This window comes from Talpa occidentalis, unplaced genomic scaffold, assembly GCF_014898055.3.
Source record: "Talpa occidentalis isolate TD23 unplaced genomic scaffold, MPIMG_talOcc4v2.1 talOcc4.7, whole genome shotgun sequence".
In the NCBI taxonomy this organism is placed as follows: Eukaryota; Metazoa; Chordata; class Mammalia; order Eulipotyphla; family Talpidae; genus Talpa; species Talpa occidentalis.
Window position 1 is genome coordinate 1,015,204 of NW_023605083.1, and position 23,697 is coordinate 1,038,900.

A 23,697-nucleotide genomic window follows, 5' to 3' on the forward strand; every position below is an offset into this window, starting at 1 on the left:
GGCCCACCCTGCTGGCCCCGGGGCAGCACCACAACGGCCCGCAGCCCACCTGTGCGGCCGTGGGGGCACTCGCAGTAGAAGGAGGCCACGCGGTCATGGCAGGTGGCGCCGTGGAAGCAGGCTGCACTGGCGCAGTCGTCGATGTTCTCACTGCAGTCCTCGCCCGTCCAGCCATTGACGCACACGCAGTTGTAGCCGCCGTGGGTGTTGTGGCACGTGCCACCATTCTGGCAGGCGTTGGGCATGAGCTGGCACTCGTCCACGTCCTCTGTGCAGTACTGACCTGTGGGTGCAGGACGTCGGGCCGGGCACGCCTCACCCCCGCCCAGGGCCCGCTTCCTCCGGGGGCCTTCCAGCCGGCCTCCCAGGCCTGAGCCACGCCCCCGGCACTGGGGCCGGTTGCCACGCTTGGACAGCGGACTCAGGTGCCTCAGGGACCTTGCTCGCCTGCTGTCCCTGCCCAGCAAGCCCGGCTTGGTCTGGGGCCCCGTTCTGTACAGGCCGCCAATGGCTCTCACAACTGGGGGACACCTGTGGGGGATGCCAACCCTGGCCTGTGCCACTGCCCCCCGCCAGGACCAGGCCCTGCCCTCCCACCCCCCTCTGCCCCAGGTACGATGCGCACCGGTCCACTCCGGGGGGCAGCGGCAGTTATAGGTGTTCACGCCATCCACGCAGGCGCCCCCATTCTTGCAGCTATTTCCCGGGCAGTCGTCCACGTTCTCCTCGCAGTTCTGGCCAGTGAAGCCTGCGGCAGGATGAGCCAGCACTGGTCAGCCCCTCTGCAGGGCCAGCACCCTCACTGGCCAGGCCCTGCAGTTTTCCTGAGCCACCCGGCAGCTCTGCCTTGGGGCACTTGGGGTGCCGCCTGTCCCCTGCCTCCAGGCTCCACATACCAGACCCCACTCCAGACTTGGGGCTTTGCAAACATCCTGCAAGGTGCAGGCTGGACAGACTGTGACTCAGGAACACAGTTTCCAGAAGATTCTATCATAAAAGCCCTTCCGTGCAATAGTTTCCGGCAGCTCCTCCAATCAGGAGCTGCCCACAGGCCAGGCATGGTGTTGGGGCCCCCCCTGGGGTGGTTAGGGTTCCCCTCTCATGGGAGGCAGGGGGCTGGGTGGGGAGCTGGGCTGGGGGCAGGCCAGCAGTGCTGAGGGTGGTGCCCACGGGGTCCCGGCCTCCCAGGGAGAGGAGCAGGCCCCTCCCAGCCCCGCAGCCGCAGCCCCCGGTTAGCTATTAATCAGCCCAACCGCTGCTGTTCAATGATCAACCCGGAGAGGTGTGCCTCGCAGCCCCAGGCCTGCAGCTGGTTACTCATTCCTGTCCCCCGTGCCTCTGAACCCCTCCTGCCCTTGGAGAACCCAGATGTTTGAGCCCTCCCTGAAGGAGGGTCACCCCAGAGAAAGGGGGGCAGGAAAAGCCTAAATGCAAACGGGAGAGAGGTCTGGGGAGCACGCCCAATCAGAGCCCACCTAGGCCGTCCTTGGAGGCTCTCCCCCTAAAGTGGCGCAGGGCTCTGGGGCTGGGCTGCTCCCTCTCAGACCCCCCTCCCCCAACCCTCCCCAGTCCCAGGAGGGCAGCCTGTCTTGACCCACATGGCTGGACGGGGCTATTAGGCCTGGGGTCCCAGGGCCACCAGGAGGGCATGTGAACCCAGAGTGGGGGTGGCGGGCAGGCCTGGCGCGAGGGCTTGGGGGCCTCCCGAGCCGGGGCGCCAGGGACTTGCAGGAAGTGTGTGCAGCGGCGTCTGCACGCAGCGGGGCCCCGGGGCCGGGCTGTGGACAGTGGCGGCCGACAACTTCCACTTTGCCGGGGCCAGGCGGGGGCCACTCTCGGTCACTTGCGGGCTAACTGGGCCCCAGCCCTAGCCCCCCTCCTGCTTCCCGCCCGCCGCCATGGCACAGCTGACAGACGAGGTTTTAGGCCTCTTCGTCATCGCTAGTATTTTTAGAGCAGCAACAGCAAAACTTACTCAAACAAAAACCACAGTGAAAAGCTGGTTTGCACAGGACAGCGGTGTCCCCTAGGGGCCCTGGGAGTGTGCCTGCTCCCCACCCCCGCCCGGGCAGCAGGGCCAAGGAGGGCTGTCCTGGGGAGCGACAGTGCGGGCCAGTCCCCAGCCCAAGAGGGGAAACCCCAGGAGGCGCAGGCAGGGGGTGCTGGCCGGCCCGGGAGCTGCACGTGGCACCAGAGGAGACTCGGCGTGGGGGGCCTGCCAGCCAGGAGGGCAGGCACAGGGGGACACTGCCCCCAGCCCAGTCACCCAGGGCGTGTCCCAGCGAGGAGCGCAGCCTGGGATGGACCCCAGGTCCCTGGCCCAGTAGCCAGAGCGGGTGGGAGGGGCAGGGGCAGCCTGAGTCTGCTCTGCAAGTCCTCCTCTGACCACCCTGCACCCCTCAGGCTGCCCCCCACCTCCCTTGGCTGGATACCACCCTGCACCCTCCCCGCCTCCCACACCTCTTCGGAGCTCTCCTGGGCCTCGCGGCTCAGGGGCCTGCCCCGGGCTGGGCGTACCTGGCAGGCAGGCGCACTCATGGGTGGTGTCCCCCGTGGGGCGGCAGGTGCCCCCGTTCTGGCAGGGCGAGGGGCTGCAGGGCACGTAGGGCAGCTCACAGTGGGGGCCGGTGTGCGTGGCACGGCAGGCGCAGCGGTAGGACCCCACCGTGTTGTGGCAGGTGCCGCCGTGGCGGCAGAGCCCGGGGTTCTGCCCACACTCGTTCATGTCCTGCCGGCAGGTGGGGCCATGGAAGCCGGGTGGGCAGTGGCAGATGTATGAGGCCTCGAAGGGCAGGCACTGGCCGCCGTTGGCGCAGGGGTTGGAGGCGCACGGGTCAGCCTGCTGGCACGTCTTCCCTGGGGGTGGAGGGCGAGGGTCGCGCAGGCCCGGGCTGGGAGACGCGCCGCAGGGAGCGGGGTCTCTAGACGGGACCAACCCGCCACCCGACGCCGCGCTGCCGGTGCCAGCCCTCGGGGAAGATGAGGCCAGGGGAGGGAGGGAAGGGCCCTCGGGCGGGGGCACTGGGCTGTCTTCGGAGCAGGGACCCCAGCAGCCTGGAAGGGGCCAGCCGGCACCGCACGGCGCCTCACCTGACCAGCCCGGAGGGCAGCGGCACTTGAAGTCGGTGAGGGTCAGCAGGTCGCAGGAGCCGCCGTTGCGGCAGGGGCCGCTGAGGCAGGCGTTGTCCCGGGGCGTCAGGCACAGGGGCCCCGAGAAGCCCAGGCGGCAGCTGCAGGTGTAGTCCACGCCGCCCGGCCGCTCCAGCACGTGGCAGGTGCCTGCGTTCCTGCAGGGGCCGCTGAGGCAGGGGTTGGGCTCCTGGCATCGCTGCCCGGCGAAGGCCACGCTGCAGCTGTGTAGACACAGGGGTCAGTGCTGCTCGCCCCACCAGCCCCCGAGCACGACAGAGCAGGGTGGGATGGCTGCCCTCCCAGGGGCCCAAGTCTGGGACCGACGCCCCGAGGGAAGCCTGGCTGGGGCCATGAAGACGGGGACACGCGAGGACAGCTCAGACCTCCGGGACCCGTGAGGTGCGCGTTTGCACGGGGCCGGCTGGAGGCGGCCTGCAGAGCCCCTGGCTGCCCGTCCCGCTCAGGCTTCCCTGCGATGACCCATATCGCGGGCACAGGGAGCTCAGCTCTCCTCCTTCAAAACCCCACAGCAGCTGACAGGACCTCACGGCCTGCTCCCCGCTCCCCGCGCCACCGGAAACCGCCCACCAGGGCCCAGACCCTGCGGCCCCCCGGGTGGAAGTACGGCGGGCTGGAGAGCCGGGCAGCTCCCAGGTGGGAGCAGAGTGGGGCGGGGGGGGCCGCCACCCCACCCCATGATGATGCTGCCCCACCCCCGCCACCTGCCAGTGGCTTCTAGGGGCTGGGCCATAAATTGCCTGCCGAGGTCACCTCATGTCCTGCGCTGGGGAGAGGCCGTGGGACCGGCCAGGGTTCGCTCTTCCCATGGCTGAAGCCCCTGAGGCAGAACGCGCCTGGCCGGCTGCGCTGGGCCTCCCCACCTGGACACCGGTGCCCCGCCCCCATGGGGCCAGCCCTCGGCCTAGGGCCACCCGGGAGCCCCGGTGGGGCCCACCCTCCCCTCCTCTCAGGCAGGGGTGGCCTGGCTGCAGGCCCCCACAGGGCCCCTGAGAAGGTGGGCCAGGCTGGGCCACGCATTTCTCAGCAGCTGCCCCGTCCCCACAGCAGGACGCATCCGTCTCCCGGGACGGCACTCATTTGTGGCCACGGCTTGGGCAGGGCGGCTGGGAGGACGCAGAATGGCCACTCCAGCCGACCATCTGTTGCCAGAAGCCAAAAGTCCCAAAGCAACTGGCTAAAAGTAAACACGCTGCCCCCCTGGGAGGGGCCGGGGGCTGGGGCTCCCACACAGCCAGCCTGGGGGGCTCCTACAGGTAGACCCGAGAGCGTGTCCCGCTCCACCAGGCCTGGCTGGGATGGGGGGGTGGGGATCCAGTTACAGGCCGCCTGGTCGGGGCCTGGGCAGCGCCGGGGGCGGGGCCACCTCAGACAGCAGCAGCCCCTCCCCCAGGCCGTCAATGCCCCTCATTGTCAGGAACTGGCCACCCTCCCGCCCGCTCAGAGAAAAGGCTCTTTTCTTCCCAGCCATTGACGGGGCGGGCGGGCGGTGGGTGCCGGACAGAGGGCGCTTGGTCATCAAAGCGGTGGGAGCCTGCCCTGTCCATGCCTCCCCGTGCCCCGCCCCGCGGGTCTGGGGGGTCCACACGGGCTACCCAGCACCTTCCTGCTAGCGGCTGGGCCTCCTCACCAGTCCCAGAGGCCCCGGGCCCGCCAGGCCAACAACCCCCAGGATCCCTAGCAAGTCATGACGCTTGTCCCCAAGCGACAGAGCCCACCCAGACCCCACGGAGCCCCTACGCAGTGTCCCCCTGGCTGCAGGCCCCGCCTGAGCGCCGGCCCGTGGGGCATCTGGGCCAGCAAGGCCGCTCGGGCTGGGCCGCGGGAAACGCGCCAATAAATCAGGCATGGCCTGGACAAAGGGCGCCGCAGCAGGTGCGCCTGTGGCTGGGACGCGGCGGCAGCTGCTCCCGCTGGGGCCGCCAAGCCTGGCGGGCGGGGCAGGAGCCAGGGAGGTTCCTTGCGGGGGCTGTGGCAGCTGAGAGGGCCCATTGTCTGCCCACTCCCGCCAGGCCCTGCGACGCCACTGTGAAGGCACGCTGCCCGTCCCAGGCTGGGCACGGCGCCCCCATCAGCAGCACCAGCGGGTGGAGCAGCGGCGCAGGGTGCAGCGCGGGCCTGCGCGGGGAGCGCCAGCTCTGGGCAGCCTTCAGCCGGCCACCTGTTCCTCAATCTGGCCACAGCACTGAGCTTCCTGGGGACAGACAGCTGTGCCCCCTCGGCCCCTGGCCTTTCCAGGAAGGTGGGAGGGGCTCTGAGGTCACGTCCAGGTAGCCAAGGCACCCAGCGCACGGGGCCACGACCCTCGTGGCCGCCTGTGTTCCGCGGGGCAGCATGGGCCCCTCGCAGGCCACAGGCAGGGCCAGGCTGAGACGCGGAGCGGCCCTGTCCCCATGCTGCCCGCTCTTGCCGCCCGCGCCAGTGGTCGCCCGCCCCTGCTGACAAGGACCTCACCCAGCACCTCCTCTTCACTGGCCCTTCCCACAGGTGAGTGGCAGGGGGCAGGGAGGGTGTCAGAGGCTGGTGGGGTGGCCAGCAGCCCCTCGCACTCCGCCCCTCACCCAGTCGCCCGCTCCATAGAAATGCAGCCCAAAAGCATCCCAGGCAGATGCTGCCGTGACCTTTCACCCGGGACTAATTCTAAATTGTGCTGTTTTCCTTTCTAAGTAAGCGGCCATCTGCCACCCCCGGGGGACAGATGACAGCTCCCTTTGGCCCCAAAAACGCGGCAGCGGGAGGGGCTCAAGGGGAGGAGCCAGACTCAGTCCTGCCTGCAGGAGCTGCCTCGGTGCAGCCCGCACCCTGGCCAGCCGGGGCCAGTGACCGAGGACCGCCCCTTCCACCCACAGGAGGAACCAGACCCACGACGGGGCCTCTCCAGGGCTCCACAGGGCAGAGGGCCCTTCCCCGAGAGGAGCTTTGGGGGGCGCCCGTCCACCCCGCCCGCCACCAGCCACTCTGGGCAAGTCAGGCCCTGCCCACTCGGCTCCAGCGGCCAGGGCAGCGGAGGGGCTGCGTGGGCCTGAGGGCCGGGCGCACGGCACAAGAGTCATCGCAGAAGCCTGACCGTGGCCACTGGGCGAGGGGGCTCCTGCTGTCCCCGCTTTGCTCTGCACGGACCTGCCGCTGGACGAGCTGGCCGCCCGGGGAGGGTGCCCACCTGAAGAAAGCACCCGGCCCCAGGTGTCCCCTGCGTGTGGATGACGTGGCAGGGAGCCTGGCCCAGGGCCTGCACCCAAAGCTGGGCCATGGCCGCGCCTCCCACACGGGAAGGGCCAGGCATGGTGTCCACAGCTCCTCATGCCACCCCAGGTCGCCTGTCCCCAGGGAGTAGACAGGAGGCCTGCTCTCCAGCTGGATCCCCTCTCCGACCAGCTCCACCTGTCCCAGCGGCACTGAGCTGGGTGTGGCAGGGCAGGGCAGGGCAGGGCAGGGCAGGACCGGCCCCCACGTCCTCTCTGGCCCATCTGCCTGCACCAGCAAGTCCAAGTTTCCTGGGAGAGCACAGTCACACTGGGGCAGTAGAAGGAGGTCACCTCCTATTCAGACACCCCGGAGGCAGGGCCTGGACCCCCAAGCCCCCCTCCCCCTGCACAGGCAGCCTCCAGAAGGCCCTCCCTGCCCATGCTACTGCCACCGCCTCGAGGCCCTGCCCAGAAAGGAGGGCAGGCCCAGCTCCCGGTCTGGATGCGCGCTGGCCATCTCAGTGCCACCGGGTGGGCCCCTCGAGACCAGGGGCCAGGGAGCAGGACAGCTAGTTGGTCCCGCGCCTGGTCTGCTCCCCATTCACACACAGGCACCTCCCGCCTGGGCAGTGCAGGGAGTCAGACCCACACGTCCCAGCCCAGGCCGCGGGGCCACATACACCAACGGGGCAGAGGCCCAGCCTCCTGCGCAGGTAGAGCCGGGATGTCGGGGTCCCTGCCAAGACTCAGGGACCCTCAGCTCCTCCCTTGGGCCAAGGCCCGTCTGAGCTCCCAAATCCCAGCAGCGGGGTCACCTTGCCTCCCAGGCCAGGTTGCAAAGGACGGTGTGCTCGGGCTGGCGGGGGGACAGCGACCTGTGCTGGGCCCCCAGCCGCACCCACAGTGGTCCAGATCCTTCTTCACGGGAGCAGGGGGGAGGGCAATGGCCGGGAGACGAGGACAGGGGAACTTCCAGAGCCCCAGCCCTCACCCCAGGTCCCGGGACAGACACTGCAGCAGGGCAGGCCCTTGGGCGCCCAGGAGACTGCAGACGCCTGCCTGCGGGCGCCGGAACCCCACCGCCCACAGAGGACGTGTGCGGGGGCAGCCCTCCTGCTCCTGGCCCCTTCCTGCCTCCAGAGCACGGGCGCTTGGCCCCAGCGGCTTTGGGGACTGCAGTGCGGCTGCGCCCGCCCCGGAAGTGACGCCAGCGGGGCCAGAGGCGCCTGTCGGAGCTGTGGTCTCCTTCAGAGCCACGGGGGGCCTGGCCCTGCTGCTGGGGCTGCGGGGGGCCGGGGGGGGGGCGGGAGGCAGCGGCCTGATGAGACGGACCCCGGCCCCAAACAGGGCCCAGAGAGGCAGCGCCGGGCCGAGGAGGAAACGGGGTGGGGGTGGCTTTCCGGGCCGAACAGCTGCTCGCAGAGCTGCCCTCGCCTGTCTCAGCCTTTTTCCCAAGTTGCATCCTCGGATGGTTTAAAATACGGTGGGAAGAGGAAGCACAGGGCAGCGCGGCTTCCTCCCAGCCGGGCAGCCCTTTGTGTGGGGACAGCCGTCGCCCGCCCGCCCGCCCGGGAAGTCACCTTTCCCACCGCAGGGAAACAATGTCCCCCCGGCACTGCCCACCCGACCGGGCAGGGGCCGTCTGACGGGCCGGCGCGGGGGCCAAGCAGCTTCCCGGACGGCGCAGCCGTGTGCAGAGGCGCCTGAGGCCTGGTCTCCCAGAGCCCGCAGTGCCGGCCTGTGGGAGGCCGGCTTGGCCCGCGCTGCCCTCCACTGGGAAAACCTCCCACCGGGACCTTGAAAGAAGGCGCCGACCTGGAGCCAGGCTAGACCGCGCCCCCCCACCCCGCACCTGGAGACCCACATGGTCCAGGCTCGAGGCCCTGACGCCAGGGAGGCTTCCCAACTGTCAGGGGGCCTCTGCTCCCCAGCCAGGCCGAGCCCAGGCCCGCACCCCCAGCTGCAGGGGAGGGATCGATGGGCAGAGGCAGCGCCGGGGAGGGCTAATCCCAGACTTGATTAATTAAGTCCGCGCCGGAGCCAGAACGATCCGGCAACTTCCCGCCTCTGCTCCCGGTGACGTGGGGGCGAGGGGGGGGCGGCCTGGGGTCCCCCCACCAGCCCAGCGAGCTGCTCGGCAGACAGGCGCCCCGGGACGCGGCGGGGAAGCCAAGGACCCCCTCCCCTGGGTCCCAGAGGAGGGACACGGGCCCTGGCTTCGACCTGGACAGGGGCCCCCAGCCCCTCCCCGGGTACGCTCCGGGGCCCACTCCCCAGATGAGGAGCAGGGGCGCAGACAGCTCCGCTCTCTCCCTCTCCCGCCCCTGCGGAGGCCGTGCCGCAGCCACACCCCGCAGGCCACCTGCGCCCCTGGCCCGGGGCAGACGGGCATCCTGCACCCGCGGCTCAGGGGACACGGCCAGGAGGCCCGGCGGATCCTGGGTGAGACGCCTGCAAGCAAGCGGGGAGCTCCCAGGCTCGGGGGCTTGGGGACTTCTCTGGACCCCCCAGCTCCCATCCGCCGCATCCCCCAGCAGCAGGTTCACATGTGCCGCCCCCTCAGTCACAGGGTGCCGGGCAGGCGACCTTCTCCCCGCCCTCACGCCAAGAAACCCCAAGCCTCCCAGGCCCGCGGGCACCCTGGCAGGGCCACCCTGGCATGCCCGGCTGTGAGTGACTGCCTCTGCGCAGGCCGCGCGGGACCCCAGGCTTCGACGCAGACCCTAGGTCACCCCACCCTGCAGCCAGCACCCCACATTGCCCTCTAGCCACCTCTCCCAGCCCGGCTCCCAGCCCAGGCAGACCACCAGCCCCGCCTGCCCACCCGGCCGGCACACAGGCCCACCCCACGCCTGCTGCTGTGACCGACCCAGAGGCGCCTGGACACGGCCAGCAACAGGAACAGGCCCGCGCGGACGGGATGAGTGGCTGCGTCGTGACTCAGCGCGGCAGAGGGCGTCTAGGGCTGGCGTGGGCCCGGGCTGGGGCTTCTGGGGGGAGCAGGGGTCCTGGGCCGGGCTGCCCTGGCCGGGAGGGGGCTCTCTGCACGAGTGGGCATGGCTCGGTGGGCCCCCTCCCAGCAGGCAGTCTGAGGGCGAGCGGGGGTGGGGTGTCAGACTGTCGTTCCCTGCAGGACGGAAGTCAGGCCTCCCAGGCCCCGAGGGCACGCCACGCCACACTCCCTGTCGAGCTCCTGCCGAGCGGACGCTGCGCCCAGGGCCTGGGCCCCGCCACGTGTGGGCACGGGCTCACAGCCCGCCCGCGGCCCGCCAGGCACTCACTCAGAGCACCCAGCGCCTCCTTCTGATGCTGCAGGGGAAGTCCCAGGGCCTCCCTGCCCCCACCCCGGGGCAGGACCAGGCTAGGACCCAGCAGCACCCCACCCCCTGCAGCCGCAAGCTGCAGTCCTGCCCAGCGCCCCCACGGGGGCCTCCACCCCACCCCCGCTCATTCAGCGTCTTACTGAAAAGCCGTCAGGGAAAACACACCGGCCAGCGCTGGCTTCTCCCCCAAACCGCTCATTTCCAGTAACCGTGCAGTTTCCGCTCGTCAACAACACGGAGAGGAAACGGTGGGAGGCTGTCCCCAGCCTGTCCCCCGCCTGTCCCCGACCTTCCAGGGCCTCGGCTGCCTGGATGGCCGCCCACCTGCTCTCACATGCCCCAGCCCTGGCCCCTGGATGGCGCCCCCAGGGGCCAACTGCCTGCAGCGGCTGGTACGTGGCCTCTGGGCTAAGTCACCCCGGGGCCCTCATGGGGTGAGAGGGCAGAGTCCCCAGGATCCCCAAGAAGGAAAGGCGAGCCGCATCAGCTCTGCACGAGCCAGGGGACTTCCAGCTGGTGCCCCCCCACCCTGAGCACCCCAGAGCAGGTGGGGGCGTCTCAGATGCTTCCTGCCCCCCCACCCCCAGGTCCACAGTACCTGGGACCGACCCCCTCAGGCTGCAGGGAACCGGCTGCGCCAGCGGTGGGGGGGTGGGCTTGCTCACAAACCCGGGGCTTGCCAGGCCCAGTCGTCGGCACAGCAGAGCACCCGGCTCCACCATGGCGGGAGGCTGACCGGCCTTGGGCAGCACCAGGGGCCCAATCTGGCCGCTTCCGCAGGGGCGATTTCAGCCACCAGCCCCCCATGTGCCCTCGGGCCCAGCTGCCTGCGCAGGAGGGGCCACGAGCAGCCCAGGGAGCCCCATGGCAGGGACGCGCACGACGGGGGTGGCATGGGGTCTGGCTGGCCTGGGGCCGGTGCCCTGGTGCTGCGTGTGAAGACCCCGCCGGAGGTGGCTGCTCGGGTTCGGGTTCGGGGACTGCAGGTGTGGAGGTCAAAGGAGAGGCTGCCCAGAGGGTCCTTCCAGGAAGCCACGAGCGCCCCAGAGGGCAGCCTTTGCTGCCCGGCCAACGTCTGGAGACAGGCCCGCACCTCCCCACAGAGCCCAGTGCCTGGGGCACTGGCTGGGGTGGGGGCTCCAGAGGGGTGCGCTTCCCACCGGGCGTGGGGGGCAGGGGGGCGGCCTGTGGCGAGAAGGGGTGCTTGATGCTCAAACACCACTCCCCAATTCCGCAGATCTTGGGAGGCGTGGACAGCACCCTCAGCCTCCCACGCCAGCCCCGGCCACTGGGGACCAGGTGCCAACCTCACAGGTCCGCCTGACCCCAACCCAAAGCCTGGTGCCTCCCTGAGCCCTGAGGGAAGCTCGGAGGGGACCCCCACTGCAGCCAGCACCCCCCACCGTCCAGACTGCCCTCAGGCCGGGAGGCTCAGCCTCCCCAGCCAGCCCTGGGTGTCAGGGGAAGCCCCACAGGCAGGGCCAGGGCTACCTCGCGGGGAACCCCAAAACAGGCGCGCCTGGCAGCACGTGCCGCCAGGATGGGGACACCTGGTCCCTGGCCTGGCAGCGGGGGCTGGGCCTGCTTAGCGGTGGGGGCTTTCTGCTGGGGGTGGTGGGAAAGTTCTGGAAGCACACAGGGACGGACGACCTTGTGAGCCACCAGCGCCGGGGGCCGTCCAGGCGGCATGAGGCAGGTGGGGCGTTCCCCTGGCAGGCGGGGCCAGGAGCTGACGGCAGCGCCCTCCCCCCACCCCCTTGCAGGTGTGCCCCAGCCCTGCGGGTGGGCAGCGTGAACACCGGAGCCCAGGGCAGCCCAGACTGGCAGAACCGGCCTGGCCGCGTGGCCAGGCCTGGCTGCTGGGCACCTCCGCCCCCGCAGCACCCACCACGCTGCTGCCCGCTGCCGCCACCAGGCCTGTGCAGCCCTCTTCCCAGGGTCCCGCCTGGACACAGTGGAGGGGGCTCCAGGGACCACCTACCCCAGCCCCCTCACACACTGAGGAAGACTGAGGCCCAGGCCAGACGGGCAGGTGTGACGGAGGCAGCCGGCTCCCACCTGCCGACCCCCGCCCAGCCAAGCCCCAGCTCCGCCTGGAGCCTCTGGGCCCCCAGACGGGGCCTGGCTCCCGGTGACCCTGCCCCAAGCAGCCGCTTGTGAGGGCCCGTGGGAAGGCTCCGCGGCGCTCGGGACGTGCCGGCACATGAAGGCCAGCGCTGACGCACGCAGAGTCCGTCCCCACCCTCGCTCAGCCGTGCGCCTCGGCCTCCGTGTTCCCCCTGCGAAGTCGGGGTTAAGACAAGGGCGGCAAGGCGGCCCTGGGGGCCGGGGGGCTCCACGAGGCCAGACGGCGGCCAGTGCGGGAGCTGCCACCCTCAGCGAGCGGTGGCCCAGGCTCCCCGCCAGCCCCGCGAAGCCCATCCTCCCATGTACAGGCGGCAGGAGAGCTGGGCCCCTCTCCCGCGGCCAGCCTGGAGCGGCCGGGGCAGGTGCGGGGAGCAGGTACCAGCCAGCCCGGCTCTGGGGGGCCCGTGGGCGTGGGCGGGCTCTCCCCGGCCACCGCTGTCCCGCCCCGCCCCTTCCTGCTGACGGCACAGTCTTCGCTCTCTTCTTAAAAAGTGTTGTTGTTATTTTTTCAATGGAAAAAAGCGCTGGCTGGCGCTCGGCAGGGCCGCAGAGGCCGCTTCCTTTACAAGCTCGTGTTCCCTGCGGCCCCCGGGGGCGGACGCAGCGGCGAGACTGACGCTGGGCGCCTTCCCACCCCAGCCCCGGCCGCCCGGCCTTGGACAGCCAAGGCAAGGATGAGACCTGCCCTGTCCCTCCCCGGCCTCGCCAAGACTTGCAGGTGACTCAGTGGAAACCGCGGGCAGGTGACAGACGCACAAGGCCCCGTCTGTCCCTCCCCAGCCGGGCAGCGGCGGTCACTTCCTGCCCGAGCCGACCACCTGCTCTCTAAGGGGAAGTGGCGTCCTGCTTCCTCGCAGGGCGGCCAGGGGTCAGGGCCTCAGCTCCAGAGAGAGGCAGGCGGGCGGACTCGCATGCGACCCTGGGCCCGGCAGCCACTGCTGCGGGCACCAGGTCCCCTGCCTGGCCAAGAGGGGCAGGGGCTGCTGGGAGCCATGCCCAGATCCAGGCTGCCCGCCTCACCCATCCCCACCTGCCCCGTGCAGACAGGGCCGCCTTGCCCGCCCCAGCCCCGAGCATCAACTCCACGAGGGCAGGGCAACCTCGGGGTGGCCAGGCCTCGGCATCACGGCCCGTCCCCTGGCCGTGCCTGTGTCCCCGGGGGTCCAGGAAGGAGACCCCTGAAGTCGTGGCACCAGTTTTCGGCGGGGGGGAGGCGGCGCACATGGACCCCGGCCCGCCTCGCACCAGCCACACCCCCCCCAGGAGCCCAATCACCTGCGAGAAGCGAATTCGGGTGACCCCGGGGCGTGGACTAGTGGGCCTCAGAGACAGGATGGCGCAACGCCAAGCCCGCCGTGCACTGACCAGCTGACACTGTTGCCGGGGCGCGGGACCCACGGCTCACCCCCCCTGCATCGCCCCAAGGGCCTGCTGACCCGACTCTCCCAGGAAGGGCTGCCTATGTCCCGGGCTCAGCCTCCGCCCGGAGCCCGCAAGGAGCCTCAGGCCAAGGATGACCCTCACCCAGACAGGCCATCCGCCGGCCCCCACCGGCCTCTAGCTGAAGAGAAGGGGCAGATGGGCTGTCCCTCAGGAGGGCAGCCGGAGGTGCAAGGCCAGGCAGCTGTGCAGAGGCCGCGCCTGCCGGGGTGCCCGCCCAGGCCTCCCCACAGTGCCTTCCCGGGAGGCACGGACACACCAAGACCTCTTTCCGATCCCGAGCCCTGCGGTCGCCTGACTGGCAGCTTCTGGGGACGGTTCCTCTGGGGATGGAGGCAGATGATTCACCAGGCCCTAACCCGTCCCGCTGTGCACCCCGTTCCCCACACCCTGCGCACAGGGGGACTGGCAAGCCAGCAGGAAAGCCAGAGAACTTTCTGAGGGTCACAGCCGAGTGCTGCAGAGCTGGGGTTCACACAGATAGGCGGGGCTCCTGAAGCCTGCACCCCAGCACCTTCTAGGTAAAAAGGTGGCATCCCCTCTGGCGGGAGAGCTGGGCCCCTCCCACGTGCTTCGGCTGGCTCTGGTCAGCTGACCCTCAGGGCCTCCAGGCTGGCTGGCAGGTGTGGAGGGAGCCGCGCCCCACTTGGCAGCTGCAGCAGCACCCCCAAACCGCCCCGGCCCTGTCCTGTGCTCTCCTGCCTGGGTCTGGCCGCCCAGCCCTGTACCCAGCACCGCCCTAAGGTGGGGGCCCCTGGGACGACTTCCGCTCTGACTTCTAAGTGGAGCTGCGAGGTGTGCACAATGGGGTCTCTGTGGGCCGAGCTCTGTGCCAGGCCAGAGGGAGGCGGGCTTCCCGCCAAGGAGGAGGGGACGCCAGGCCCCGGGGGAGGAGACAGGCCCGCACCCAAGCCCGCACCGGAGGCCTGGCTCAGGCGGCAGGGCGCCCCCGGATCCCAGGTTTGGGGGTGGAAGAGAGCACGCCGCACTATTGCCATGTCCCCCTAAAGTGTCTCAGACCTGATGCCAGAGCAGGCGGCCACAGCCTGTCCTCAAGACACCCCTTTTCCAGCCCATGTGGCCTCAACAGAAGACCTTGCGTGTTCCTGGCCAGGCTGGCCCGTTGGCCGGTGGCCCCAAGAAGAGACGGTTCCCACTGTCCCCCGCGCAGACCCCTCCTGCTGGCCCACAGCCCCTGCACGGGCACCGGCCCCGCCCGCAGGGCAGCGCAAGCCTCTGGGAAGCCGCATAATTAATCACACGGCATTAATCCGCCTCCCCGACAAAGGGGCTGCGCTCCCACTGAATCCCAGCTGTCGGTCTCTGAATGAAAGGAAGCAAGATTTAGGGCGTCAAGCGTCGGCGAGGCTTCTGCAGGAGGAGAAAGGCCCCGAAAAAGCAAAAAAAAAAAAAAAAAGCAGTGCGTGTTCATTAGCATCTCACAAAGACACAATCCACTCTGTCCAGTAAACTGCTCGCGGACCTGCTTCATTGGCTGCAGCTTGGGGGGGGCCGAGGAGGGGGTGCTCGCCCACTGGTGGGGCAGGCAGGGGCCGGGCGGGGGTTGTCTAGGGGATGGGCTCTCCAGCAGTTGGAATGAGGGCGCGCCGACCCGCAGCCCCTGGGGAGGGGCTTTCTGCAGCCGCGAACACCGCCTCATTCTCCCCGTCAGGGAGGAACTCAAGTTGAAGGGTGTCAGCCGCCGCCGGGAAGCTGCCCCAGGCTGGCTGGGGCTCAGGGCAGGCAGGGCCGAGGCGGGCACCCCACACACAGGCGGTTCACAGCCGACGACCAGAGGGCTGGAGGGTCGGCGTGAGGGGTGGGGCTGAGCGGATGCCAGGACAGAAGGCACGTCCCGTGGCCACGCCCAGCTTGCACCCAGGGATGCTGCCAGCTTCCTGGCGGGCGCGGAGGCCAGAGGGCCTCGGGGTGGGTCTGCCTTGGAAATACTCTGTTTCTTGCTGGGAGGCGCCACCTGCCCAGAAGTGGTGCTCACCTGCCCAAAGAGGCATGCACCTGCCCACGAGCTGCTCACCTGTCCAGAAGTGCTCACCTGCCTAGGGAAGGCACACACCTGCCCAGAAGAGGTGCTCCCCACTTGGCAGAGTGCTGGGGCCTGCGCCTCCCCGCAAGTGGTCCAGAGTGCCCCCCCCCCACAGGTCAGTTGTTTCTCTGAGACTTTAAGAAGAAACAGGATGCTGGGGGTTGGCATCCAGCACCCCGGGAGCCCGAGGGGGCCCACGGAGGAGCGCGGGGACCTCCAGGGGCCAGGCCAGCTCCACATGCAGCATAATTGCTGGTGATTAAGTAATTGCCAGACTTTGTCCAATAAAAGTAGCACGTGACCGCGCCCAGCCTTCTGGGCCATCTCCACAAGACAATGGCCCTGTGTTCTGTCCCAGCCGGGCCTGCCCGCCGCAGAAGGCAGGGGCGCAGCTCCCAACAAAAGCAACAGGTCCCCGCAGGGCGCATACTCACACACAGGCCTCCGTGCCGTTGGAGAGAACCTCGCACTTCCCGCCATTCAGGCAGCTCTCGCCGGGCTGGGAACATCGCAGGCCTGGGGGAGGGGAGAGGACAGGGTCAGCGGGTGCACGGGGCCCTCCCCGGAGGCCCTGGAGGGGGGTGGCCAGGAAGCCCCAACCTGCCACCAAGGGGCTGCAGCACCCTGCCCGGAGTTGGGGAGTCAGAAGGGGAGAGGCCAGGGAGCTGGGGTGGCAGGTGGCCGCGTCCTGCCCTGCGTGGGGAGGGGTGTCCTGGAAGGCGCCGGGACACAGCGCAGAAGAGCCGAGGTGACCCGGGGCGCCGTCCCCACTCCGCCCCCCCAGTCTTCCCTGGGGAGCGGGGCTGGGCCACGCAGCCACCTCGATTGTCTGGCTGTTCAAACACGCTCTGCGAGGGGGCGGCGCTGGGGGCTGGGGGCGCGGCCACACCGCGCCCCGCTCCCCGCTCGTGGGAAAATGCGACAGCTGCACCGTGCGCCCCGCCCGCCAGCGCGCGCCGGCCGGAATCAGAGCGGCCCATTGTGGCGGGGCCTGCCGGCCGCGGGACGCCCTGGGGACCCGCCCGCCCCCGCCCGCCCCCGCCCGCCTGGGAGGGCGGCTGGGGGTCCCGCGCCCGCGGGAGGGGCGAGGACGCGCGTTTGGAAGGAACTGGACCCCAAGGCCACGAAGGGTCCCGGCAAGCCAGGCCCTCCCGCCCGCGGTGTGAGCAGCCCCGGCCGGGCGGGGCGGGGGCGGGGGGCGGCCGAGCCTCTGGGCCTGGGGAGCCGCTTTTCACCCCCAGCTTCCAGGGGCGCGGGAAGCAATCGCCCCGGACCCCTCAGACCCCGGAGAGGGCGCAGGAGCCGGCGCCTCCCGCCCACAGGGCTTCCCAACTTCAGCTCCGAGAAGTGAAAGTCCCACAGCGGCAGCCGAGTGTGCCCCGGGCCCCCCAGTGCGTGCGGCCCCCCCAGTGCGTGCGGCCCCCCGTGCGTGCGAGCCCGACGGGGCGGCGGCCGGGCCGGGGGGCACCGGGGGGCGGGCGGGCGGGGGTGCCCCGCGCCGGGCCCTGCCGAGGGGCGCCCGGGGCCCCGCGCCGCGCCCGCGCCCCCGCCCCCGCCCCGCGGAGCCGCCCCCGCCCGCGCGCCCCGCGGTCCGGCCGGGTGGCGCGGGCCAGGGGGTGACGCCGCCGGGCCCCACGCTCGCGCCCCAACATCCGCCCCCGGCCGGGGCAGAGGCGGAGCGGACGGCGGCGGCCCCGCGGGGCGACAGGAAACCAAAACCAGCTCGACTCAAACCGAGAAGCAGCCGGAGCCCGCGCCGCCCCGCGAGCCCCACGCGCGGCCGGGGCGCAGCCCAGCCCGGGCCGGCCCCGGGCCCCCCGCCCGCCCCGCCGGGGGCGCGTCCCCCCAGCCCCGGCCGCGCGCGGAGCGGGTCCCTCCTGCCCCGCCGGCCCGGCCCGGCCCGGCCCGGCCCGGCCCGCCCGCTCCCCAGCGGCCCGCGCGGGGCGCCCCGAAGTTTCCGAAGCGCGGGGCGGCGCCTACCTCGTGCGGCCAGCGCGGGCAGCAGCGCCAGGCAGAGCAGGGGCGCCAGCGGCGGCGGCATGCTCCCCGCGCCCGCCCCGCGCCCGCGCCCCGACGGCGGCTCCTCGGCTTCCCGCGGCGCCTGGGCTCCCGCGGCCTCCCCGGCGGCTGCGCTCCCGCTGGCGTCCCGCTGCCCCGCGCCGCGCGCCCGCCCCGCGCCCGCGCCCGCGCCCTGCGCTCCCTCCCGCGGCCGCGGCACTAGTGAGGCGCCCGGCGCCCCGCGCCCCGCCCCCGCCGCGCGCCCCGCCCCGGCCCCGCCCCGGCCCCGGCCCCCGCCCGCCCCGCGCCCCGGCCCCGCCCGCGCCCCGGCCCCGCCCGCCCCGCGCCCCGCCCGTGCGGCCGCCCGGCCTCGGCGCCCCGCGTGGGACCCCTTCTCGCCAAAGTTTGGAGGGGCCGAGGCGGCTGCGGAGGGATCCGGCCTGGCCCGCGCTCGGCCCCGGCCGCCCCGATTTGCATCCTCGTGGCCGGGCGGCCGGGGCGGCCACGGGCGCGCGCCCCGACTCCCAGGAGCCCCGCCGCCGCCGCAGCCCCGAGCCCCAGCGGCCCAGGCCGGACCCCCAAGGCCGTGAAGGCCCCGGGCCGGGGCGCCTGACCCTGACGCGGGGCGCTGGGGGCCAACGAGGAGCCTCCAGGCACCGCCGGGCCGGGCGCCCAGGTGGGCGGCACACCCGCTGCCCCGGGACGGGCTGCAGACCCTCCCGGGCACTGCCCTGCCCCTCTGACTGCCTCTCCCTGAGGTTCCCCGAGAGCTGCCTGGACGGTTTGGTCTGGGGGCGCAGCTGCTGCCAGCGCCCTGCAGCCCGCCCGCCGCCGGCGCCCTCGGTGGCTGCTTCCCTGCCCTGATGCCCTGCTGGGGCTGCGGCGTCCCACCCACGGCAGCGCTGGGCATCAAAAATGCCCCCCATGTCCCTGTGCAAACAAGTACAGGGGCTCGCACTGCAGGCCACGTAGCACCCCGACCCCAGGAGGGGTGCGCGCCAGGGCGGGGGCTGCTGCGCCTGAGCCCAGGCGGCCTCCTGGAGCAGGCCATGCCAGGCCAGCCTGGAAGACGGGCACCTGTTTGGGTGAAGGAGAGTGAACCCAGGGGCAGGCTGTGGAGAAGGGGCAGGAGAGGCTGCCCAGCCAGCACCTTTTCAGCACACCTGTTGCCGGCCCGGTGGCTGCTGGGCTGCTGCTGTGAGCCCGCAGGGACAGCCGGTTCAGGCCCCGCAGCTGCTGCTGGGCCCCTCTCGGCACTTCTCAGAACCTGGGGGAACTCCTGGGTCGGTGCCCAAAAAGGGGCAGGGGAGCCCCTGAGGCAGCTGTTTATGTGACAGCGCCCCCCCCCCCAAGAGGGGTCTGCAGAGTCTCTCCTGCACTGCCCAGTCCACAAACCCTGGGGATGGGCTGAAGGCTTCAGGCCAGGTCCCTCCGGGAGCCACTGCCCAGTGCCCGACTCTGGAGCCGGGAGTCTGCCAAGAGGCCCCAGGCCAGAAGGAAAGGCCCTCCAGCCCTGTGGGGGCAAGTTCCCACCCTCCGGGGGGAGCAGCCTGCAGGGCAGGGGCGCGGGCGGGAGGGGGGCACTGGAATAGGGCAGCCTTTCCTCGGTCTGCCCCGCGGCTGCACTCAGCTCACCCTGAGCCTGGCACTCGCGTTAATGGCGGTGCCCACGGGCCTCCGGCTGCCAACCCCTGTGCCTCCCCACCCTGGGTGCTCCTTGAGCAACCGGAGCCAAGGAGACCTCAAGAAAGAGAAGGGACTGAGGCGGGGGAGGGCTGGGCCGGGCCTCCCCCCAGGCTGGGAAGGGCCTCCCCCCAGGCTGGGAAGGAGGTGCTAAGCCTTTTCATTCATAGAACGGTGCTGAGATTTCTGGGCTCCCTTTCTCTTCCCTAATATCTTCCTTCCCAGGCTAGGGGTTCAAGGGACGGCAACGCTGGGGGTTCCGATGGCCCTGGAGCTGAGGCCGCCTGCAAGGCGGGCAGGCGCCTAGAGGCAGCCCCGGACAGTGGACCCGGGGAGCTTAGGACAACCAGGGAGGGGAGGTGGGTGTGGGCACCAGTCTCCCCAGGAGCTCACGGGCATGGGGGGTGGTGGGGGTGAAACCACAGGCCTACTCACGGGGGCGGGGCGAGAATGCTCAGGAGCCCCCGTGGGTGCCCGGGTCTCCCCTGGCCGGGTGGCCAGTCCCTAAGGGCAAGGCCTGGGAGCTTGCAGCCATGCAGACCGCAGCACTGCTCCCACCTGCCGCCTCCAGACCGGGCGCTGTCAGTGTGGGCAGGAGGTCTGCTGGCATCGGCCTCTTCTGTCCCCCAAGAACACCCTGGCAGCCCCCTCCTGGGGAGCTGCGACGTCTGTGGGGCATGTCCCGGCTAAAGCTCCCCACGCCCTGGGCCTGGTCCTAGCCCCTTCCTTCCGCAGCTGTCTCTGCTCCTGTGCCCCTGCGCCCTGGGCATGGTGGTCAGCGAGGTGGTCAGCAAGGCCTGCGGGTGGTCAGCAGGTGGCCGGCGGGAGGCGAGGTGGCCAGGCCCCGGAAGGAACGCTCTGCAATGGGGGGCACAGGCGGGACTGGGGTGCGGGCTGCTCTGCTGGGATGGGGTGCTGTGTCCCAGCATGGGAGGGACTGGGGGGCAGGGCTGGGCTGAGGCCACACGGGGCCTGCAGAGACACTGCGGGGAAAGCCCTGAAGCCCAGGTAGTCCCGACTGCAAAGCACACCTGTCCCCCGGGGGTCCACCCCCCCCCTCCAGCCCCGCTTGCAGCCAGCGGACCACGAGCACCACATCGCCTCCGGTGCTCCTTCTGTCCAGTGAGCGCTTGCGGCTCTTTTCTCCGGGCAGTGAGGCTGGGCCTGGGGGCAGGAGCAGGAGGTTGGGTCTGCTGGGCCCCGGCCCTGGCCCGCTTGGGGACACACCTCGGCGGCAGGAGGGCCGAAGGTCCCGGGTCAGGCCCAGGCTGACTCAGAGGAGGCTGAAGACCAGCCTGGCCAGCGCGAGGGGGCCCGGCCATGCTCTCCTGCTGGGCCGGCGCCTGTGCCTCCTGGGGTCCCGCTGCAGGCAGGGGGGCTGCAGGGCTCCTGGGCATGGCGGGTCCTGCTCTGCACCTGCGGGCTGCACGCCTGCAGCACAGGGTGGGGATGTGTTCCCTAAGCGGACCGCATCCAGAGGCACCCTGGGGCACCCCACGCCGAGTGCTGCCCGGGCAAGTCACCCCGGCAGCCAGGCGGCCGGTGTCCTCTGAGCACGGAGCCGCAGGCCCCACGGGGCGGGGACGTGGGACTGGCCCGAGGGCCCCGGTCCTGTCGTTTGAGAAGTGGGCTTGGGTGACCACAACAGCCAGGACTCGGACACAGAGCACCCTGCCCCTGCCCCAGCCCGGGGCCAGCACCTTCTCTGGACAGCCCCACCCTGCTCGGAGGCAGAGGCTCATGGGGCTGGGGTAGGGCTGGGCAGGGTCTCCCCAGTCCTGAGACCCTGGGAAGGAGGGTGCCCCCAGTTCAGACCTCCCTGGTCTGAAGACGAGCTGGGCAGCAGTCACCCCTGGGCTTGGGGTTTGCTGGTCCAGGGAGGCCGGGGGCCTGGGAGGAGGCAGGCCCAGCAGCACGCTGGGCACCGTCAGGTAGGAGGTGAGAAGTGGTCAGGCTGCCCTGGTCAGGGGGAGGTCAGGGGACTGTGCGGAGGAGGGGCCAGGGAGGTGGGCTCAGAAGCTTCTTGATCTTAGGCTGACACTGCCAGGCAGGGCCTGGTGCTGGGGGGGTCCCCATCGGGAAGCTGTCACCCGCATGGAGGCCAGACACACCGCTGAGGGGGACTGTGGAGCCTGGTCTGGCAGGGCCCTGCGGGGATGGGCTGGCCAGGAGGGGACCGGCTTTGGCCACAGAGAGGGCCGCTCTAGGAGCTCCGGGCCACCGGCCCTCGGCCGGGCCCCTCAGCTGCTCAGAACTTTCTCCAAAAAGAAAGGGCCCCAGGGGCCGAAACTGATCAGCCCCACCCCTTGGGCTTCAGTAAAAAGGAAGCGCCAAGTCTGAGTCACGGAGAAGCCAGCCAGGCTGAGTCCTCCTGCCCGCTCCTGTCCCCAGCTCCCTGCCTGCTCCCTGCTACCCCCCTCTGCTCCCTGCTCCCTGCTCCTCCCTCCCTGCTCCCTGCTCCCTCCTCCCTCCTGCTCCCTGCTCCCTCCTCCCTCCTGCTCCCTGCTCCCTCCTCCCTCCTGCTCCCTGCTCCCTCCTCCCTCCCACCTTGTCAAACTTCCCTTCCAAAGGGTGTCTGCTTCCCACAACAGAGCTCTTCTGCCACAGCCTGAGCGGCTAAGCAGGGTCCCCCCAATCTGTCCTCCTGCCCCCCATGGCCACCCGCCTGTCCCCAGGTGGGGCTTCCTGGTCCTCAGGACCCTCCTCCCTCCCAGGAGCCCCCCCGCCCCCCCCCCAAGGTTTCCCCCCTTTGCTGCAGACACATGTGAGCATGTCTCCTCCCCCAGGCCCCCTCTGCCCCTTTTAAAAAAGAAAACGGGCCGGGAAGTGGGGTTTGGGCTACAGGACACGGGACCCCGTCCTGGCGTGACAGGCCAGCCCCCCCACACACTGTACAACCACGGCTGTTTTCCTGTCTCCAGGGGGAAGGAAAAACCCAACCACCCTAAGCCAGACCAGAGCGCGTCTGTATTTCTGCCTTGACAGCTGAGGAAAGAATTTGCCAAAACGCAGCGGCGGCTGCCAGTGGCGTGGGAACGGGCGGGCTGGGCGTCTGCAGGGAGCCCCGGCAGGCCCCGCCCTCGCCCTCGCTGCCTCATGCAGCAGCCACGGCCTGTCCGGGATTCTCACACATCCCCAGGAGGGACGAGGCTCTCACCTGGCCTGAGGCTGCCTGGGGGGGCAGGACAAACCAGACCCTGGGTGGCGGGAGGGAGGGAGCCGCAGGAGGGGCGCCGGCGCCCCACCAAGGCAGGCAGCGGGCGGCCAGGTCGGGCTGGTGGGCATGGGTGCTCAGCGGGCGGCCCCTGCGGGGCCCACACTCAGGGCGCTGCTGCCAGTCCAGGGCGAGGACATGGGCACCCTGTGTGCCAACCGCCCTGACGCTGGGGTCTGCCTGAGCTCGAGGCTGGAGGGTGTGCCTGGGCCAGGCCCCCACAGGCCCGGCAGGGTCCCTTGCTCAGGGGCAGGACCCTGCCGCGGTGACTTCCGTCCCTCGCTCCCTCCCAGGAACCCTCGGGATCCCCAGGCTGGATCCTGAGGGGGACTCACACAGGCTCCCGGCCCAGGACGGGGAGCCTTGGAGCAAAGCAGGGCCCTGCAGAGCTGCGCCCACGCCCCGCCCTGGAGCCAGAGGGAGCTCCCAGTCTTGGCCTCACCCCTGCGTGGCCCCAGCCGCTGCCCACCTGGCTCGGGTGCTGGCCCTCTGTCCTCCCCCACGGGGCACAGACGGGGCTGGGAGCCAGGGCAGCGGCAGGCCTCCCTCCATGCTGCCGGGGCGCCGCCAAGGCTGGACCCACGCATGTGTTTCTGGAGCCCCTTCCCTGTGGGGCGAGGTCCCCAGAGGCTGCGGTGGTGCCTGGTGCCCCAGAGGGGAAGACAGGCGGCAGGTGTGAGGGGGCGCGAGGTGGGGTCAGGCTGGGGCAGGGCCTGGGCGAGCAGGAGGGAGGGGCTGGGCAGGTGTCTGGAGGAGGAGCTGGAGAGGGCCCCTCTGGGCCGCACCGGCCTCTGCTCCCGGGGTTAGCCACCAAGTAGGCAGGTCCCAGGATGGGCCACCTCCCAGGGCTGCCGGACCCGGACCGTGACACCCGTGCAGCGCCGGGCCATGGGCAGAGGCTCCTCCCGCCTTCGGGGGCCCGGCCTGGCCCCCATGCTGATGTCAGCATCTAGCCCCAGGAGACTGGCACCAGGCGAAGGGCAAAGGAAGAAAAATTTAAATCTCAGCTTTGCCCAGGCTCTGGGGGGTTAGCAAGAAGGAGGGGCACTGGGTAAGCGAGGGGTGAGGCCCAGCACCCGTCTTCACGCCCACCGGCTGGCACGGGGCTCCCGGGTCTGTCTGCAGAGGAGCAGAACGCGGACCTTGGCCTGCTGAAGTATAGAGGGGGTTGGGGGCGGGCAGGCTGCCGCGGTGACAGCCCCTGAGCTCTGCTGCCCTGGGCTGGTCCTGCCCGTGGGCCGCTCCGCTGTCCAGCTGGTGCCAGCCCCAGGAAGAGGTGCCCGGCCCGGGCCACTGTGGGCCGCTGCTCTGCCCCAACAGAGGCCATGGCTGCACCTAGGAGGCAGGGCACACCTGCCCAGGCCCCCAGCTCCCCCCCCAGCCCCCCAGGACAAGCACACCCCACAGGTGGGCCTCAGAGAGCCCAAGGGGCTTCAAAAGTGCAGGCCAGGCAGGGCTGGGCTCGAGGGGAGGGTCTCGAGGGGGCAGTTTCTTTCTTTGGGGCCTGCCTTTGGAGACCCCCGAGGGCTAGCA

At 71.0% G+C, this 23,697-nt stretch overlaps 1 protein-coding gene across 1 annotated transcript in view; it reads right to left on the reverse strand.

Moving 5' to 3' along the window:
• NOTCH1 (notch receptor 1) overlaps positions 1 to 17,310 on the reverse strand; it is a 36,015-nt gene extending 18,705 nt beyond the window's left edge. Inside the window, exons 1-6 of the mRNA XM_037492196.2 lie at positions 17,250 to 17,310; positions 15,704 to 15,785; positions 3,091 to 3,353; positions 2,518 to 2,856; positions 626 to 748; positions 50 to 283 (exon numbers count right to left, since the gene is read on the reverse strand). Of these exons, the coding sequence (XP_037348093.1) occupies positions 50 to 283; positions 626 to 748; positions 2,518 to 2,856; positions 3,091 to 3,353; positions 15,704 to 15,785; positions 17,250 to 17,310 (1,102 nt within the window). The remainder of the gene's footprint in view (positions 1 to 49; positions 284 to 625; positions 749 to 2,517; positions 2,857 to 3,090; positions 3,354 to 15,703; positions 15,786 to 17,249) is intronic.
• Between the last annotated feature and the right edge of the window lie 6,387 nt (positions 17,311 to 23,697).